General features: G+C 50.1%; 1 protein-coding gene across 1 annotated transcript; it reads right to left on the reverse strand.

Annotated features, from left to right (window-relative positions):
* Positions 1-420: 420 nt before the first annotated feature.
* Positions 421-13,808, reverse strand: Alas1 (5'-aminolevulinate synthase 1). The gene is made up of 11 exons (XM_021171165.1): positions 13,639-13,808; positions 12,599-12,818; positions 9,653-9,886; positions 8,195-8,344; positions 7,676-7,898; positions 5,998-6,182; positions 5,117-5,296; positions 4,580-4,744; positions 2,976-3,244; positions 1,897-2,059; positions 421-703 (listed from the first exon to the last, which is right to left on the reverse strand). The coding sequence occupies exons 2-11, from the start codon at positions 12,795-12,797 to the stop codon at positions 543-545; spliced, it is 1,929 nt and encodes a 642-aa protein (XP_021026824.1). The 5' UTR covers positions 12,798-12,818; positions 13,639-13,808; the 3' UTR covers positions 421-542.
* Between the last annotated feature and the right edge of the window lie 5,902 nt (positions 13,809-19,710).

The raw sequence follows: 19,710 nt of genomic DNA on the forward strand, positions 1-19,710 counted from the left end.
ATGCACAAAGCCTCTATCGCCTTTGCAGAGGCCATGACAAGGAGTCAGGAGCTAGCTAGCTGCTAACCTTGGTAAGCATAGATGGGCTCTCCTTCAGGCTTGACTTTCAGTGGGAAGTGTGAGGTTGAGGCAGCGGCTGAGGGAAAGCAGGAGAGAGCTGCGACAGGACTGTGGGCACACTGACTGCCCCTTCTGGGTCTGAGGCAGAAGTGTGAAGGGAACCCTACAGCAGGTGCTATCACTGCTTGTAGTTTCTGGGGTGCCAGCTGGGTCTGCCAGGTTAGGTTTAAGGCCAGCAGGTGGCCTGGCAGGCATTACAATGTATATCTCCATACTACAGACCACATATGAAAGTCAGCTCTTCATTCAGTGGTCAACAGCAGAAACACCTAACACGCTACAGTTTATTCTATAGTAAAACCAGGACTACGACTTTACTATAGATTAAGATTTAATATATAATTTATTTCACATATAAAGACAATTCTGGCTACTCTGTGGGTATGGTAATGGCCTGGGGTTGGTGAATAACTGAGTCAGGGTCAGGCCTGGGCGGACACCATCTTGCTCATGCCTGAGAAATAGGCTTTCTCTCTTTCGCTCATCACTTGGAAGTGCAGGGGCCTCCTGCAGAAGTTGCACTCAGCTGACGAATGTGGCTTCAGCTCCAGCCCGACCCGCTTCCACGTGACCAGCAGCTTCTCTGTGGGGAGAGACAGGGCTGCTGTTTTCAACATCACAGGATCTTTTGCCCAAGAGAATCAGAGTGCATGGCCGCACAAAAATCTGCACGTGAATGCTCACCCCCCATTCCTAAGACTTCGACAGTGGAAGTACCCCAAATGCCCATCCACTGACGCATGGAACAGAGCTAGCATTCAGGCGGGTGAGAGAGGGCATCAGTGAGCTCTGGGCCAGCTTAGGCTGTAGATGCAGCAGGACAGACAGTCTTACAGATGAGTATGTAAGGAAAAACAGCAGCAGCGACACACATCGCTCACATGGTCCAACACGCTAAACGCCCAGAGAATGAGAGCAGCCAGGGGTTGGAGGGACTTGGTAGAAGGAACTGAACACGAGTGAGGGCATAGCAGAGGTGATGGCTTCTCACCAGGGTGCATATATCTAAAACCCTTTGATCCTTTACTTTAAGAGGGTAAATTTTTATGGTATGTCAATTAATCTCAAGGGCACTGTTCTAAGAGTTGGGTCTCACTTCACAAACCAGTTTCAGTTAGCTGCTGCATACCAGTGCACTAACACAAATGTCTGGGAGGCTGGGGGGTGGGCCATCTGGGGGAGTGGACCCCGGGGTGGAGTGTGCATGCAGTGTGCCAAGACCACAAGTTCAGCCTCAGCACCAAAATCGAACAGAAATGCTCTGAGCATCTTGAACATAAAATCCGTCCTTGGAAGTTATACTGACGTGGGAGGGAGGGCCCAGGAGGGCAAAGTTCCTCTGTGGCCATGATGACCTACAGCTAAAGTCACTCCAGACTCTGCCTTTGGAATGGACATGGGTGGGGGAGCAGTACAGTCACCAGAACAGATAACCTCAAGGATCACAGGTCGGGAAAGAAGAGCAGCTCGGGGAAGTGTGAACAGCCACAACCGTGCATGCAGGAGACAGGAGAGAGGAGATGGGGGGCAGCATGTTTCCTGGGAGCTTCCAGATGAATCTTCCAACCTTAAAGTGAGTTGCTTGCTACTGTCTAATTTTAGAGTTCCATTGTGTGGCATCTGAGGGCACAGTGAGATACTCGGAACAAGAAGAAACCAATTTTGTCTGAATGCATTAGGGTAAATACCACCAAAAACTTTGCGGGAGCCTCATGTGGGCTCCCTGGAGTGCAGTTACAGTGAGGTAGAGATTCCCATCGCTCTGTGTGAACTCACCCACGAAGAAGTTCATCATCTGCGGGGTGTGATGCGGGGTGGGGGCGATCCGCAGGAGCTCCTCCCCGCGAGGCACTGTTGGGTAATTGATGGCCTGGACGTAGATATTATGCCTGGTCATCAACTCATCACAGATCTCTGTGTTCTTAGCAGCATCGGCAACCTGTGACCCATCAGAGCAGGAGCAGGGTCAGAACACGGAAGGCCAATCCGGCAGACACAGTCGAGAACACAGTGTTCATGGACAAGGCTCAGGCTCCAGGCCAGACTGTGGCAGAGCGTGCAAGCCTGGGGGAGGGGAATTCTCCCTGAACACGTGTGATTTAAGGGAGCTGGCACTTGCATGGTGGGCTGCGATACTGGAATTGTCACATGGCTGTCCTCCAGACCTTACATGGTCAAGAAAGTGACTTTTTTTTTTTCACACATCCTTGTTCCCAGGAGGTACTGCCCAGTTCTGGTTATACCAGCTACTTTCTTATTAACTATGACATCAACAGGGACATGGTATGTAGAGGGAAGGGCAACTGACTTTGAAATTTACTAAGTGGAAGCCAGGCGTGGTGGCGCACGCCTTTGATTCCAGCACTCTGAGTTCAAGTCCAGCCTGGTCTACAAAGTGAGTTCCAGGATAGCCAGGGCTATACAGAGAAACCCTGTCTCAAAGAACCAAAAAAAAATGGAATATGGTGAGAAAAAAAAAAAAAAAAAAAAAAAAAGAAAAAAAAGAAAGAAATTTACTAAGTGGAAAGTCACACTTCAAAGCTGCCCATGCTTAGGCTTCTAGAGTTTTCTACACAAATGTTCTTGTTTACCCTGCTAAGGTCCTAAGGTCAGTGCTCTGGGGAAGCGGGGTGCAGGGGAACTGTGCTTGGGCCTGCTGGGTTCAAAGACTTATTGTGAAGTCAAGCCAGGCAGTTGAAGACAGAGAGACATGGCAAAGGGCCACTGACTACAGTCTGGACACCAGTTCCAGCCCTCAATCACCCTACCCAACCCCTTCAGGAAGGCAGAAACAGAACGCTGTCATGTGGAGTGTCATGTGTGTGGAGGAGAGCCTCCTGTGGTCAGACCATTACCCGCACAGGGATGATGTGACTCGGACAGTGGATGACCGGGAGGCCAGCGTCCATTAGCATCTGCCTCAGAAGCTTGACATTTCGCTGGTGCTGGCGGCGAAGGGCGCGCCCCTCGCTGCTCTTCAGGATCTGCACAGACTCCAGGGCTCCAGCCAGCAGCATTGGTGGCAGGGAGGTGGTGAAGATGAAGCCCGCAGCGTAGGAGCGGACGGTGTCGATCAGCAAACTTGTGCTGGCAATGTATCCTCCAACACAGCCGAACGCTTTACCTGGGAGGAGAAGTCCTGTTAGGCTGGGCCCGCATGAGCAGCACAGCACAGCCTCCAGGAACTGACTTTGCGGCAGTCACCAAGCTAAGACACCAACTGCAGTACTGGGGCCTGACTTGGCATCTCAAGCAGACAAGAGCTTCTCGGCAGTTAGCATCTGCTGGCTGAGTGCAAACACTCAGAACCTGTTAGGGCTGACTTGGGGCCAGGATTGTTTTCTGTTCTGGTCAAGGCCCTTACATAATCTGTATCTCAAGTTTCAGGATTAAGGACTCCAGAAGGGTTCTCAGGAGCCTTAACTTTGTCTTCTGGAGGGAACATTTTTTGCTGAACCACAAGAGGATTAAGTAGGCTCAAACTCCTGGAGTGGAAAGTTACTCTGCCCAGCACTTTCTGGCTTACTGCATAGACCTCCAGCAAGCCTACATCACAAACTGGAATTTGGCACTTGAATAGGAAGGTGGCTTTGCCCTGGCATCTCTGGGTCTGTCTGTGAGAGGCAGACCTCTCACTCCTTTGACAGGGCTGGAAGGTGCTGGGTTTTGCTTGCTGACCCTAACTTAAGTGTGGTTTTAGCTTGGCATTCAGCTGACCACTACACAGGCTTTTTACTGCCTTATAAACTTCTGGGTGGATTGTTTTTTGTTTTTTAAGATAAAAAACATTCAAATTTCTACATCCTCTTAACAATTCATTCCCACAGGCAAACAGGTCATTTCCCTTCTCTACAGGAATCCTGATATAGATCTATTGCTATTTTCATCGTATACATGAGGAACAGGCTGAGAAGGTCAGCTCATAAGCCAAGGCCACAAAACGAGTGAGCTATGCGGCCAGGACTGAAGCCCGGGCATCAGGGTGCCAGCGTGGGGAGAGGAGCGGGCTGGAGAGCCAGAGCAGTCCCTGTGCTGGGCACAGAGCACAGCATTTCCCAATGCCCGGCAGAAGAGCACTGGCATCCCCCCTCCTTCTGAATCCAGCATTACACTAAGAGTCAAGTATGGGTGGAATGACCTCAGATGACAAGAAATGTAATTTCTGTCATATTTAGCTGTGGGAGTCTGTGAGCCTCCACATGCCCAGGGATTTGGCAAAGCTGGGCTAGCATTCACTCAGATGGAAAACTTCACTCAGAATGGGAGAAACAAGGCTAGCCTGGGTTACAGGCTGAGATCCCATCTCAAGAAAACAAAATTCACCACAAAACAGCCCAGGCTTTACAGGTTACCTCCCTGCTTCCGGTCCTGGTACAAGTTAGACCAGCAAGTAACTGGCCTTGGTATATACCCAAAGCTCAGCGTGAAAGGACAAGAGCCACAAAGCCCGTGCACACACCAAGCGTCCCAGAGATGATGTCCATTTTTGGCATGACTCCATCCCGATCACCGATCCCTCCACCTCGAGCTCCATAGAGCCCCACTGCATGGACCTCATCCACAAACGTGATTGCCCCAAACTCATGGGCCACATCACACAGTTCTTCCAGTGGGCACACTGCTCCTGAGGAAAGCCAAGGAAAATGTCAGTAACAATGGTGAGTGCCAAAGCAAAGTGCCTTACATTCTAAGGGGTCATTTTTAGTACCAGAGAGAAAATGAACTTCCCCCAGTTCTTGTCCCACGAGGTTATATAATCTAGCAACAGCCAGCACAGAACACCCAGTTACCCATCCATATAACATCTCTCAATTACAGAGTCCCAGTGCAAAAAAAAAATGCCAAACCAAAAGGAAACATATTATTTTTGTTTCTGGAGTTGAGTACGGGACCTCAGACACTGTCAAGCAGCTACGTCCCCAGAGCCACACACTTTCAAACAGTTCAAGCCCAGTTCTGCATCCCAGGCTTCAGGTTACCCTCAGCACATACTTACCATCCATTGAATGGACAGTTTCAAATGCTACTATCTTGGGGACTGAGGGGTCGGATCTCTGCAGCAGTTCTCTGAGATGGTTAACGTCATTGTGGCGGAAGATGTATTTTGGCACTCGACTGTTGCGAATCCCTTGGATCATGGAGGCATGGTTCCCGGAATCAGAGTAAATCTCACAGCCTGACGTGAGAAAGGTACTACTTAGTGGCAGAGGCATCAAGACAATTGGAGTCCTGGACCATGCAACAAACCTGTTTCTGCTGATACTGCCTTAGAAACACACAGTAACGATCTCATGCTTCTGCACTGGGAGGATGCAAAGGCAGAGGCACCGTGGCTGCTGCAAGACTCTCAGCACTCGATTCCCAGGCGCTGAGGCCCTGGGTTCCATCTCAGCATCAGGAAACACAAAAACCCAAAGCCATGGACAACTAACTCACTGTCTTTAAAGCCACAAGGTCATATGCCTGACAGCGCAGCATTCTGAGGCAGGGGGATCAAGAGTTTGAGGCCAGCCTGGGTTATACTGTGAGACTTTCCAAAAAACAAAAATGATCTTTAAGCACAGGTAATAGTAGTAAATATGGGTACCTCACTTCAAAAGCTATGAAGACACACATGTCTAAATGCAACGAAGCACTCTGCTAGAGGAATGTCTTAGAATATGAAGCACTCCTGAGCCAGGAGCTTCAGGACAGGGCCTCCTCATGTGTCAGCCACCACAGACTATGATCTGCTGGAACTCACAACACAGCGCCTTGTGCTCAAGACGACGCTCTGACACAGGGCCAACAGGCTGAACTGGAGTGGGCCTTCTTTGTAGACACCATCTTTGTCATTATGCAGAAACTTCAACTGTGCTAGGTCCCACTGGTACTTACCTGGCATCATCTTAGCCAGGGTGAAGAGGGTGGAGTCGTTGGCCACAAAGCAGGAAGAGAACAAGAGCGCCGCATCTTTGCCGTGGAGGTCGGCCAGTGCCTGCTCCAGTTCTACGTGGAACTTGCTCGTTCCAGAAATATTCCTAGTTCCCCCAGCTCCGGCACCATGCTGTTTCACAGTCTCCCTGTTAAAAACAAGTAAAATACCAGAATTCCACGGCTCACATCTCCAGAACTCATTTAAAACCCAGAGGGCCTTCATTTCTACAACCCCAGCACTGGGCCAGAGTGAGTGTCAAAAAACAAAGACGGAAAGGCCATGGAAGAAAAACCTAATGCCGACCTCAGGGCACCCCTCCACCCCCCACACACTTACAAGAACATAACATAACAAGAGATACACAATACACACACACTCGTATACAAACACATACACTTATACACACACACACATACATACACACACACACTTTTGGGCTGAGGGTGCAGCTCAGCTGATAGAGCACTTGCTTAGTATACACAATGCTCTGAGTTCAGTTCAATCCCTAGTACTGCATACACAGGCATGGAGTATGTACCTGTAATCTTAGCACAAAAAAACCAAAAACCAAACACACACACACACACACACAAACACACACACACAAACCTATGACCATGTCTCAAGCAAGCAAGACAACTCATGGTTCTTTTTTTTTTTTTTTTTAGTTTTTGAAACAGGGTATCACTATGTAGCCCTCAGGTACTCACTATGCAGACCAGGCTAGCCTTGAACTCACGGGGATCCTCCTGCCTCTGCACCCTCAGTGCCAGAATTAAGGCATGCACCACTATGTCCAGCTTATTTTTTATTTTATTTAAAAAATTTTGTTCAAACTCTTGGTTCTAAACGCTGTATAAACGAGTCCTCTCTGCAGAGTCAGGAGAATGAGCATTCTGTCGATCGTATCTAGTATCGCTCACATGCATGCTTCTCACCATGGCCTACTGCACTAGCCTTATCCACTATCCGCACGTTAGAGTGTCTCTAAAAGAGCAGGGATGTTTTACAGGTAGCTGAGCTACATGGCCAGCCCCAAAGTGTTCATGTGTGTGCATGCGCGCGTGTGTGTGTGTGCGTGTGTATGCGTGTGCACCCCTGTGTGTTATGTATTTGTGAGTGTGGGGTGTGGTGGGTGTGTGCTTGGAGGACCAAGGTCAGCATTAGGTTTTTCCTTCACAGCCTTTCCATCTTTGTCTTTTGAGACACCCTCTGCCCCAGATATCATCTGTAGAGATTGTCAAAGGCTAAGAGTGATAGTTTAGCAGGTAAAGGAGCTTTGCTGTAAAGCCTGGCGACCTGAGTTCAATCCCAAAATTCTTGTAAAGGCTCTACAAAGAACAGGAGTGGATCACTGTGGCGCACTTTCAGAGACTAAATGTTCTCCCATAAAAAGTCTAGCTGATGCCGGGCGTGGTGGCACACGCCTTTAATCCCTGCACTCGGGAGGCAGAGGCAGGCGGATTTCTGAGTTCAAGGCCAGCCTGGTCTACAGAGTGAGTTCCAGGACAGCCAGGGCTACACAGAGAAACCCTGTCTCGAAAAACCAAAAAAAAGAAAAAAAAAAGTCTAGCTGTATAAACCACCTAAGTCTTGCCAAATAACGTCTGTGGTAGGTGACAACTGAGAGCTACTTACATGACAGCCCCACACACCCGTGGGTGCCGACTCATGCCTAGGTAGTCATTACTGCACCAGACCGACACCTGCTTTTTGGTTATGAGGGAGTCCGTGTAGTCATCCGCCATCGGGAAGATTTGTGCTCTCCGGTTCACAGTTTTAAAAACTCGGTAGGTATGGTCATTTTTTTTCTCATCAATTTTCTTCTCAAAGAAATGATCATATTGAAAAGTGGAAACAGCTGAAGTGCAAACAAACAAAAGAGAGTTCGTTTTTGTTTGTTTTTTTTTTTTAAGGACAGACCTGGGTTCAAATCTCAGTTCGGTCATTTAAGGGCACTGTATCCCAGACTAGAATGTTTGGCACACTGTCCGGCGCGCAGACAATGGGTACCGGAGACTGAGGCCAGTGCCCAGCTGGCCACACTGCCACTAAGCCCACTGTAGTCAAGCGAGGGACAGCCGTGGCCGCCACTCTTCCTCACCACACAACGTCACATTTAGCCGGACACACAAACTCACAGACAACCAGACTCACACTTGGGCAAGTTATCCTGAAGAAGATGAGACACTCTTTCTGGCCTCTGCTTCCGCATGATGTCCTGGAAGTTCTTCAGCAGTCGGCTTGGATCCTCTCCATCGGTTTTCACGTTAACCAGGCTGGGAGGCACTGGGCTTTGAGCAGCCTCTGTAACAAAGCAACAGGAGGTACTGAGGACAGACCTTTTATTCTTAGTTCAGGACACCTTCTAAGAAGACTGTTAAAAATAGCTTAGTGGCTAAGAGCACTGGCTACTCTTTTGGAGGACCTGGGTTCAAGTTCCAGCATCTATATGGTGGTTCACAGCTGTCTGTAACTACACCTCCAGGAGATCTGACGCCCCCTTCTGGCCTCCTCGGGACCAGGCATGCATTGGTGCACAGATATACATGAAGGCAAAACATCCATATTCATTAAAATCATTTTTTTCAAACATAGCTTATTATCCGGGTGTCTTGGTGCATGGCTTCATCGCTAGCATTTGGGAAGTGGGGTCAGGCAGATCTCTGTAAATCTGATGCCAGAGTGTGAGACCCTGTCTCAAAACAAAACCAACACATAACTCATTGCCTACTTCATGAAAAAAAGCCAACCATGCTGTGCTGGAGTATATGGAATGTCTCTGTCTTCAGCTTGCTTCTTACATGGGCTTTCGGTACTTGGCTTCTTTTTGGCTTTTTGAGATGGGGTCTTATTATAGCCCAGGATGGCCTGGAGCTCGAGCCCCTCTGCCTCGGAGTGTCTAGTGCACCAACTGGCTTCAGAATGACTCTGTTTTCACTGCTACCAACCAGTTCCAATGCACATGAGTATAGCCTAAGGCCGCCTGCTCCCCTCCTGCATCCTTCTTTAATAGACAGCAATGCCTACAGAGGCTTCGTCTTTTTTCCCCCATGGGGCCTCTCCATGCAGCTCTGGCTGTCCTGGCCCTGGCCACGCAGACGAGAGCTCACACTGATCCTCTTGCTTCTGCCTCCCAAGCACTGGACTTAAAGGTGTGTGCCGCCGTTCTCAGCACACTGAGGCTTTTAGGGGCTGCTGGGAGCTCAGATGGGGTTAAGGTTGTCCCTCCATGACCATCAGCAGGACACATAGCTTGGGAAGCCTAGGCTAGCACTTACTGCAGTGTTCCACCTTCTACTCTGACAAAGGGTAGGAAGGACCAAAGAGACAAACCACTGCTGATATCGGCTCAAGACTGCAGGTTATTTCCAGAGAGTAAGCATGTCTTTGGGAAGCTGGCTGCCTCCTACACCCTCACCAGAAAGCAAGTTCCACATTTTGCAATACAGTTCGGGCTGCCTAGCTTGAGGACCGGCCTTCCTTCCTTCCTGGTACAAAGGAGGAGGTGTTCACATTATTGCTACACGGCCTAGTAGTAGCTCGCATATAAACCGGAGCGTCCCAGGAGCCCCAAGGACTGCCTCACTCTTTCCACTGAGACATTTCTGTTACCTTTCCTCACAGCATGCATTTCCTGCACGTCCTCCTGGAGCTCCAGACTGGCCTTGCGGAAGACGCTGCTGCCTGTCTGGCTCAACTGTGCCGCCAGGAAAGGGCACTTGCTCCCAGAGCCCTGGCTTGTAGCGGGGGACGGGTGTCCAGACGGGAGCTGCGTGCCGTCTGGAGTCTGTGCCATCTGGGACTCGTCAGGAGCCTGCTGGACTGCGGCTTTGGCAGTTTTCTCTTCTGAGGAAGGAAATGGAAAGAATGAGGCCCCAGTCCTGCTCATGGAGTGCATGAGCAAGTTTCCCTTATCGCCTCAAACTTCATACTCACTCTAGTCTATAATCCACGCCCAGGTTTACCTTTGTTAAGCTGCTAACGTCTGTCCTCACCTGCCTCAACTGACAGTAGCTTTTTGAAGGGCTGACTGGCCCGTCCAGGTTACCTCAGACCAACAGGACTTCTCCAAGAGCACTATTTTATATTTCCAGTCCACCCAATGTTCTTTTTTTTTTTTTTAAAGATTTATTTATTTTATTATATGAGTACACTGTAGCTGTCTCAGGCACACATTAGAAGAGGGCATCAGATCCACCATGTGGTTGCTGGAAATTGAACTTAGGACCTTCGGAAGAGCAGCCAGTGCTCTTAACCACTGAGCCATCTCTCCAGCACCACCCAATGTTCTCCCTTCATCTGTGTAAGACAGGGTCTTGCTATGATGCTTGCCTCAGCAATCCACCTGCCTCAGCCTCCTAAGTGATTATGTGTGCACTTCTTCTCAAATGCTCCTCAGTGGATCACTCTCAGCAATTTCTATCCTATGGGCACTCAGCACACTGCAGGAGAGTACACTCTCCGAGGCAACCGGGGCTTGTCACACAGTCATTGCCTCTTCCTAGGCTCTGAACAGAGCCCTAATAAAGCTCAACCAGTTCTAAAAAGACTTCTCGGGCTGGAGAGGTGGCTCCGCGGTTAAGAGCACCGACTGATTTCCAGAGGTCCTGAGTTCAATTCCCAGCAACCACATGGTGGCTTACAACCATCCGTAATGGGATCCGATGCCCTCTTCTGGTGTGTGTCTGAAGACAGCTACAATGTACTCATATAAAATAAAATAAAATAACCTTTGGAAAAAACTTCTTAAGAAAGAAAGAGAGGAAGAAAGAAAGAGAGAGAGAAAGAGAGAGAGAGAGAGAAAGGAAGGAAGGAAGGAAGGAAGGAAGGAAGGAAGGAAGGAAGGAAGGAAGAGAGAAAGAGCTGGATATCCCTTAGATCTTCCAACTGTCCTCAAACTATTTGGAACTATTAAGAGCCCGACACGTTCCATTCACACACGGCTCACCTACTTTCTCATCTAAGTTCATCAAAGGAAGCTGCTGACCTAGCACAGCAGGCTGGCTCTGTGCTCTAAGTTACAGTCACTCCTCGAGCCCTTGAGCAATGCGCTCACCTTCCTTCTAGAAAAGTCTTCCTTCATCATTTTGGAATACTCCCATGAGTCACTGGCTGCTCTTTCTACAACTTGGAAAAGGTGTCTCAATACAGTTTCCATAACATTCTCTATAAAGGGAAGTCAAGAAATGGTATTTTGAAATTAACGTAATTTTACAAGGAATGCAGGTCTGTTTGTGTGAGAGTGTAGACAATGGAAGGGAAAAGGAGCATTCTGCCTCAAAATACGGTCACTACGGACATTCTGAGAAAAGACAACTAAGTCCTGACAGGAAATCCTTCGAAGGACTGAGTCGGGCCCACTTGAAGAATAAACACTCCTGTGCTAGAGGCCCACACTGAATAGAAGAACCCTGGAAGGTGAGCGGGTCACGGAGGCAGGAGACTCTGAGGAGAAGCCCACCATCTGTATGAGACAGGTCCACACCCTGACAAACACTAACAAACACCATGTCTCACTTATGTAAGGCAACAGGCACAGTGGCGCAGTGGTGGCTGCCAGGCCAGGGGAAGGAGTATGGGAGTTAATGTTTAATGGCCGTGTTTAGTTTAGGAGAATGAAGAAAGTTCTGGTGCTGGCAGAACACGAGTGCATGCATGCAAAGCTGCTGAATCACACACTGCAGTGATTAAAATGGGCACTGTAATTAAGGTGGTGCATGCTGATAATTCTAGCACTTAAAAGGCTGAGGCAGGAGGATTGCCATAAGTTGGAGGGCAATCTGGGCTATATATATTATGAGACTCTGGTGAAAAAAAAGCCCTAAAATAGTAATGTCATATACATTTTCCATATATATATAATATATATAGTTTGTTTGTTGCTTTGCTTTTGCTTAAAGGGGGCTGGGGAGATGGCGCAGTGGTTAGCACTCGTTGCTCTTCCAGAGGACTTGGTTTCAATTATCCAACACTAAGATGGTGGCTCACAATCATCTGTAACTCCAGTTCCAGCGGGTCTGACTTCCTCTTCTACCCGCCCCCCCACCCGGGGCACCAGGCATGCATGTAGTGCAGCTAAACACTCATACACACAAAATAAAGTGAACAGATCTTTTAAAAAAAATTAAAGCAAGAACCACACTGGCAGTGGCAGCTCAGGCCTGTAACATCAGCACTCGGGGTCATGACTTTATGGTCAGCCGAGACTACACGGTGAGTTCCGGGCTTGCCCACGATACAGAGTGAGACCCTGCCTCGAGACACTAGACAGATGTCTAAAATTACTACTTTACAAGCCAGAGGCCAAATCTTTATTGAGGAAAAGGGTCAATGAGAAAATGCCAGGGCCCAGCAGACCTGGTATACAATCCAGAACCCTGAGCAGCTTCCTTTTAAAGCCAGGAGCACCAGAAGGCCCTAACTCAGGAATCAGAGGGACAGCTACGCAAGATGACACCCCCCTGCTCCCCACCCTCAAGGGCTGATCCTGATGGAATAAGGCCCCCTCAGAGTGGCCCTCACCACCAAGGACGTGTTCGTTCCCTGCCAACTACTTACTCTCATTGGCTGGAGGGGTTTCTTTGACCTGCTGGCAGTGGACAGCTGATGTGGACAGGGTTCGAGGAGCTGGCTTGGCCCCAACTTCCATCATCTTGGGGCAGTTTTGAGCATAGAACAACAGAGACTTTCCTGCCTTCTGCAGAAAGGCCTGAGGGACTCGGGATAAGAATGGGCATCGGCGAACGACAGTCTCCATGTCTGCAAAGTGTCTTGGATCCTGTAGAAGAGTCCGTGATGAGTGACGTCAAGGGAGGCCCGGACACACATCCCACTCAATACAGAAGCAAACCAAACTAAGTACGGTGCCAACATGGGGCTCAGTAAAGGCATGGGAGCCACACTCTACCCAGTCACACACCTTCTTCATTCTCTACCTCTACAGAAACCCTCCAACACCCCCCCCCACACACACACCAAGCAAGTTTACCAGAGTAAGTAGGGACGACTAATATTTAAGAGTGTAGAAGAGATGAAGAACAAGGCAGAACAGGTGTAGGAGGCCAGAGGCTCCTCCAGGAGTGAACATTGTAGTTTAAGACATCTTAGCACACACCCAGGAACAACAGTGAGGCTAGGGGAGAAGTCACTGTCACCTATCCAGGTAGGGAGAACTCCCGGGGATGCTAGCAATCGGAGGAAGGGGGTAGAATCTAGACCAGCCCTGAGTCCCTGAGACAAGGTCATGCCCCTACAGCTGGAACCGGGAAAGGAGGCAGAAAGAAGGGAAGGGTCAGGGCTGACTCGGTCAGGGGCAGGGCCAGACAACGCAGAGTCGGAGGGGTGAAAGGGGGTCAGCAGTGAGTCAGAGGCTCCCTGGGGTCAGAATGGAAAGGGTAGGAAAGAAGTTCCGAAGCCGCCTGTCAAATGCCGAATGTCAGAAGGGGACGCAATTGGGCGTCTGAGGTAGCCCGAGAGGTAGAGAGATAAAGAGCAGGGGATGGACGCTGAGCCAAGGTGGTGGCCGGAGGGGGGATGGGGCATGTGGCCGCGGTGGCGGGGCGCGCCGGGTTCCCGCGACCACCGGGCGCGGCCCTCACCTGCGCGGGCTCTCGACGAGGCGGCGGTAGGCACTCGAGCGGAGGACGCTAAACCGACAAGTGCCCTTGTTCACGAGCAGCCTAAGGCCGCGATCCCTGGCGGCCCTAAATATAGAACCAGAGTGACCGCCGCGCATGCGCCTTGGGTGCGGCCTGCCGCGCGCACGCGCGCGCCGGAGCCGGCCCGGCAGGGTGCCAGGTCCCTCTCTGTATGAGCTCCTCTCCAACTCCTGGGACTGTGTCTCAGGCCTACGCTGCGGGAGCCAGGAGCGCAGGGCGGTGGACGGGCAAGTCCCTTTTTGGATCCCTTCCCTTCGTCCCTCTGTCACCTTCCACGAACTGCCGCATGCGTCAGACTCCTGCGCCCCCGCTGTAGGTCGTAAACCAACCCCACCCGGGAAGGGAATCTACAGGCTAAAAAATGGGTTTATTGGGCATATAGGAAGGGGTTTCGGGCCAGGGTCTTAAGATCCTATCAACGAAGGGCTTGCCTGGCTTTGTTTGGTTCGATGACAGGCCTTTTTTGCTGCATGGATGGATGGCCCAAGAATAGAATGGCCCAGGAGAAGATGCGCTAAGAGGCTGCGGACACGGGATTGAAGAAGCAGCCACAGAAGGGAGCCCAGTGGTGGCACGTTCTTGTCGGAATTGAAGAAAAGAGTGATCGATTGGAGGAAATGGCTAGATGAAGCTCATAGCTCCACAGTTCTGGTCACTCAGATGGCGAGGGTGTTATGGCAGCGTGGGGCCTGACACAGGATTGAACAGCTATAAGTCATTGCTCTGGGTTTTATTTTGAGACAAGGTCTCATGTAGTCAAGCCATCCTGACCTCAAAGTTGCTATGTAGCCAACCTTAGAGTTATCCTGTCTCTGCCTCCCCAGTCCTGGGATTGCAGGTAGGAGCTGCCACACCCAGAGGATACAACACTGAGTATTGAATCCAGAGTCTTCTGCGTGCTTGGCAAAGACTCCCCAAATTGAGCTGCATCCCTGACCCTGTTTTTGTTGTTTTGTTGAGTCAGGGTCTTGCTTTGGTGGGCCAAGGTGGCCTCCAACTTTGGTAGGTTTTCCTGCTTCTGTTTCAAATGCTGGGATTATAACATGCGGCACAACTCTTAATTAGCTCTTGGTTTGGTTTGGTTTTTATATGGAGCATTGTCCAAAGTCCTTGCTGGTTGTGACGCACAAGCTGAAAAGGGTGTAGAATAAGGCATCCTGGGTTAATCCAAAAGAGGAGAGGAGAAGGACCCCTGACCCAAATCATCACGGTCAGATTTATGAAAGCAATCGAGCAACTGAAGCAAGCTTTTCTTATTCCTGTACCCAGGCTGCCTTCCCCTAAGGCAGGGTTTGAGAGGTCAACACTGGACATAAGGAAGATGAGGTGTTTATAGCTCAGGGGTGGGGTGTTTCCAAATGGGGAATTTGGTGGGCGAAATAGGTGGGATTAGAGGGGCAGAACATAAGCATACAAGTTAGTCATAAGGATCTCCTGAAACACAGACATGATTGCGAGGTGGTCATAAGGTGGTCATGACAACAGAGAGACACAACCACGTTTTGAAACAAAGGTGGAGTTGCCCGACGGTTATAACTTTTTGAAACAAAGACCTGGTTGCCATTTCCTGGAACAGGCAGCACAAAACCACTTGTAGGTAAGGTTATAGGTGGGGCATAGCCCAATCCTTGAGAAACAGAGGTTTAATCATGAACAGGAGTGAGCCTAGCTTTTATTCTACAGTGGCTTTTAAGCCTAAGGTGGAGGCAGGCTGGTTCCTCACCTGGAGACCAGAGCTGAGTCCTGCCTCCTTTAAACTCCCGAGACCTCACCTGAGGGGTAGGGCTTGGCAGTCTCTCAGGCACGCTAACCTGACCTCCTCGTTCCACACCCTTCTCAGCTTGCCCCAGACTGGGTTAGGCTGGACCTGTGCCAGCCAAGAGCTGCCCGCCTGCAATCGGGGAAAGAACCATTCTGGTTGTGGCATCCCAGCTGGGCATCAAGAAGAAGAACAAAGTCCAGAATGATAAAGATGGAGGCGTGTCCAGGTACTTCCTGATCTCCCTCCGAATCGCCACTTAACTGTAAGACCGGTGTGGTGAGTCTGGAACTTTGGAGGAAGCCCTTGAGTCCAAAGTGGCACCGTGGGCACACCAAGATAAGGGCTCTGCCTACCATCTTGCCATCAGTCAGAGGGAAAGGAGAGAAGCCCTGCACTTGGACCAGAAGTCAGTCAGACCTGATGCTGAGCGATTGCATTTGCTCTGGGCCTCACTTTCCTTATCTGGGCAATGGGGTCATAGTGCCTGCTGCCTGGCTGTCTTTGGAAGCTGTTTCAGTGATGAGTAGCAGAATGGACATGAGTTCTAAACTCAGCTCTGAATCTCAACTGGCTTCAGCCCTCACGGCCAAGGTTTGGTTTTCCTCATTAGCAAACTTCTCCCAGCCCCATTTGTCATTGGTGGGAGTGTGAGGGTGAAGTCGTGACTGTAGAGGCTTATTGTTTAAACTGGGTATGTATCCAGCTCTCTGGATGTTTCCTGTTTAATGTGTGTGTGGGAGGGTAGGGGGCTCAGAGGCCCACCCTTGGGGAAAGTGAAGTAGGATGTTGTAAACAATCCCACATAGAGGATCTATTATGTCATCCGGAAGGAGAGAGATTCCAGCCACCAGGAAGGCTCCCTGAAGAGAAGCAGGCGCTGGTGCTGGCTGGAGGGGTGGGTCCACATGGTGCTGGAGACTTGCTGGGTAAAGTCAGGAGTGGAGAATCCCAGGCCTGTGGGAGGGGAGCGTGGCATGTGAGTCAGCCTACAGAGCTTGGCCACATGTATACAACAGCCAGGAGCTGGGGCCAGGGGTTAAACCAGAGAGGCCTTAAATGAGCCACAGTGTCAGAACCCAAAGAGCCGCTACCAAGGTTCTCCTCAAAACGTAAGTCTCTAGCTTCAAACTGCGCCTCCATGTTTTTGAACCAGGAATCTGTATCTTAAACAGATGACCCTTCTGGTGCTGTGGGTGTTGGCTATGCCACTCCAGCGGTTCATGTTTAAGACCTCGAAGGACAAAGCTAAGTCTACGAGTTATAATCCTAGTGCTGCTGCATTCCAGTTTCTTAAGGCTCCATACCCTCAGCGTCCACCTTTGCGAAGTGGGAGTGGCCTCAGCCGCTCTGGGCTCACCTGCCTTGGCTTTGTACCCAGGTGGGCCTTGTTGCTGATCCAGCTGCCGTCTTCTCTCCTGTGCTGCTGCTTCTGGTCTACGTCCTCTCTCTTCATCCATGTCTTCCCTTCTCCAAGGAGCCTTCCCTTCCCTCCCCCGCCCTCCCTCCCTCCTCCCACAACCCCTCCTGAAATGCAGTATAAGCTCCTCTTATCCTCTGCCCTGGCCCTGAGCACGGGTACCCAAACCGCTGGAGTTCAAGCAAGGTCAGCCCTCATTCTGGAAATGACACTGAGACCTTTCTAACTTCTCAGCCAGCCTGCGTCACTGTCACGGTCGGGGGGCTGCTGCGTATCACACCGGGTCAGCAGTCAAGGCAGAAAGAAAATGTCAAGCCCCGGAGCCTTCCCCCCCACACCCCTTGCTCTGGGCCCCACAAGCTGTTTCCAGCAGTCCCCCTACATGACGAGCTTACTAGCCAATCTTACTGCTTGCCACTCTCTTGGCCTCAGTTTCCCCTCAAGGAGTCCCTCGTTGACAGGGAACAGTGCTGCCTAGCATACTCAGTGTCCTGCACTCAATGCCCAGCAATGCAAAACTAAAAAAGAAAACAAACGTGGCCAGCCCAGGCTGCCTCTGCTTGCTTGCAGCCTTGAACCAGAAGGGCATATTGCACCAATACCCACATGTGCAGTGGTCAATGAGGGGCAACCTGGCAGCCCAGCTCTGCCCTGGAGAGCTGGAGACATGAACTCCAGGTTCAGTGTCAGAGAGCTGCTATGTGAGATGGGATTCAGAGCTTCCAGAGAGCAGGAGGATCAAGGCACCTGCTTTGCCTTGCCCCTGCCTTTGGAATGACTTCAGGCCCTGGCTGACCTGGGGCTGGGGGCATAGTGTAGACCCTGACTTCTGCTCATGAAGCTGAGGGTGGGATTAGGGGCTCCAGCTGGAGGGGAGCTGTGACGGGTCCCCAGACCTTAGTATCACAGACCCCACGATGGAAATACCACTCAGGCTGTAAAGCTAAGCTCACAGACAAACGCCTAATCCATCAAAGTCCACAGTTATGGGAAAGTCTCAAAATGTACTAATCTTTTTTTTTTTTCTTCTACAGTTCTGCTTACTGTTCTTGTTAACTGGAGCATGCCATTCAAAGCTCACACCAAGAAAGACTCAGAGCTCAGAGCTACACACTGGGATACCAAACGCCTAGCGTAGTCCCCAGCCAGCTGGCTAATAACCACTTTCTTTCTTTCTTTCTTTCTTTCTTTCTTTCTTTCTTTCTTTCTTTTTTTAAGATTTATTTTATTTTATGTATATGAATACACTGTCGCTGTCTTCAGACACACCAGAAGAGGGCATCAGATTCCATTACAGATGGTTGTGAGCCACCATGTGGGTGCTAGGAATTGAACTCAGTACCTCTGGGAGAGCAGTCCGTGCTTTTAACCACTGAGCCATCTCTCCAGCCCCCTAATAGCCACTTTCTACTGGCTTAAGCCCATGTCTAAGTAGTCTTCTCTGGTGGAGCTCCTACGACAGAACAAGGCTGTTGATGCTTCCAGAGGCAGATCTGGATTGGGATCCTCAGTGGACAATCCACCTCTAACACTGTTCTAGAGATAAGATGCCCAGAGGGCTCCAGGGTTCCCAGAATCTAGCCCTTAGCCTTTCACACCTGAGTCCACTTTAACAAAATGTTCCTTCACGTATTTGCCCCAGCCAAACTATCCATAGAACCCCCAAGTTTCCACTTCAGATGCCCCTGCCGAAACTTCGTGATGACATGATCCCCCTTGGTCCATGATGTGTAGGTGATGAACAGCCAATTAGTCAAGGAAACTGTCAAATCTGTTAACATTTTTTCCTTTTCTAGGTCACCCTCAGAATTCAGAAACTTGCCCGCCTCTGCCCTTGCTTCCCAAGTTCTGGGAATAAAGATAAGGATTGCCCCATGGCCTGCTCTTTCTGAAATAAGGTGTTGCTGTGGGTGTGTGTGCGTGAGTGTGTGAGCACATGTGTATGTGTCCTCTGGCTTGGCAGTACGTGCCTTTACCTACTGAGCCATTTCTTTTGGGAGGCTGTTTCTTGTCATTGTTCCTGACAATGTTCTGTGCTGGTTGGTGCCCTCACCCACCAAAGACTTTAGTGAGGCATTCTCATCAGTGGGCAAGTTCCCAGGCCAAGCCTCTGTCCTATTAGCCACCTTCCCCTCTGCATCCAGACACAGGCTATCCTTGAACTCTCTTCTCACTTTGGCTGATGGCCTCCTGAGCTACTGGGAAGACAGAGTACTGGGAAAGACCTGGTGTATGCCAGGGGGCTCAGGGAAAAGGAGGGATGAGGTCGATTCTGGTTACAGCTAAGACCTAATGTCAAGGAGAGGCAACCTAAAACAAGCATAAGCCTAAACCTAAGCCCCAAACTTATTTTAAGACTAAGATAGGCCTTTAATCTCAGCACTTGGGAAGCAGAGACAGGCAGATCTATGTGAGTTCAAGGCCAGCCTGGTCTACAAAGCAAGTCCAGGACTACCAGGGCTTGTTAAGGATTTAGTGAAGGCTCGGGGACCTCCTGTGGAAGAGGAACATGAAGAAAGGACCCTAGAGAAGCCTGAGCCTATCAGACAAAGTGGGAGAGAGATGTCTGACAGAGATGAGAAGGTGGCTCTGCAGCCAGATTTCCACTGTTAGTCAGCCATTGCCTGCCAGCCTGAGAATTCTTCCAGAGACCTCTTGTACTGGCTGGTTTTGTGTGTCAACTTGACCCAAGCTGGAGTTATCACAGAGAAAGGAGCCTCCCTTGAGGAAATGCCTCCATGAGATCCAGCTGTGGGGCATTTTTTCAATTAGTGATAAAGGGGAAAGGCCCCTTGTGGGTGGGACCATCCCTGGGCTGGTAGTCTTGGGTTCT

The sequence above is a fragment of the Mus caroli genome, chromosome 9, assembly GCF_900094665.2.
Source record: "Mus caroli chromosome 9, CAROLI_EIJ_v1.1, whole genome shotgun sequence".
Lineage (NCBI taxonomy): Eukaryota > Metazoa > Chordata > Mammalia > Rodentia > Muridae > Mus > Mus caroli.

Excerpts from the sequence above, each read along its gene's own strand:
- Alas1 (XM_021171165.1), bottom strand. The coding sequence starts at position 12,797 with ATGGAGACTGTCGTTCGCCGATGCCCATTCTTATCCCGAGTCCCTCAG. Across the intron at positions 9,887-12,598 it reads AACCCCTCCAGCCAATGAGA|AAGAGAAAACTGCCAAAGCC; the intron begins GTAAGTAGTTGG and ends TTCCTTCCTCAG. Across the intron at positions 7,899-8,194 it reads TCAGGATAACTTGCCCAAGT|CTGTTTCCACTTTTCAATAT; the intron begins GTGAGTCTGGTT and ends TTTGCACTTCAG.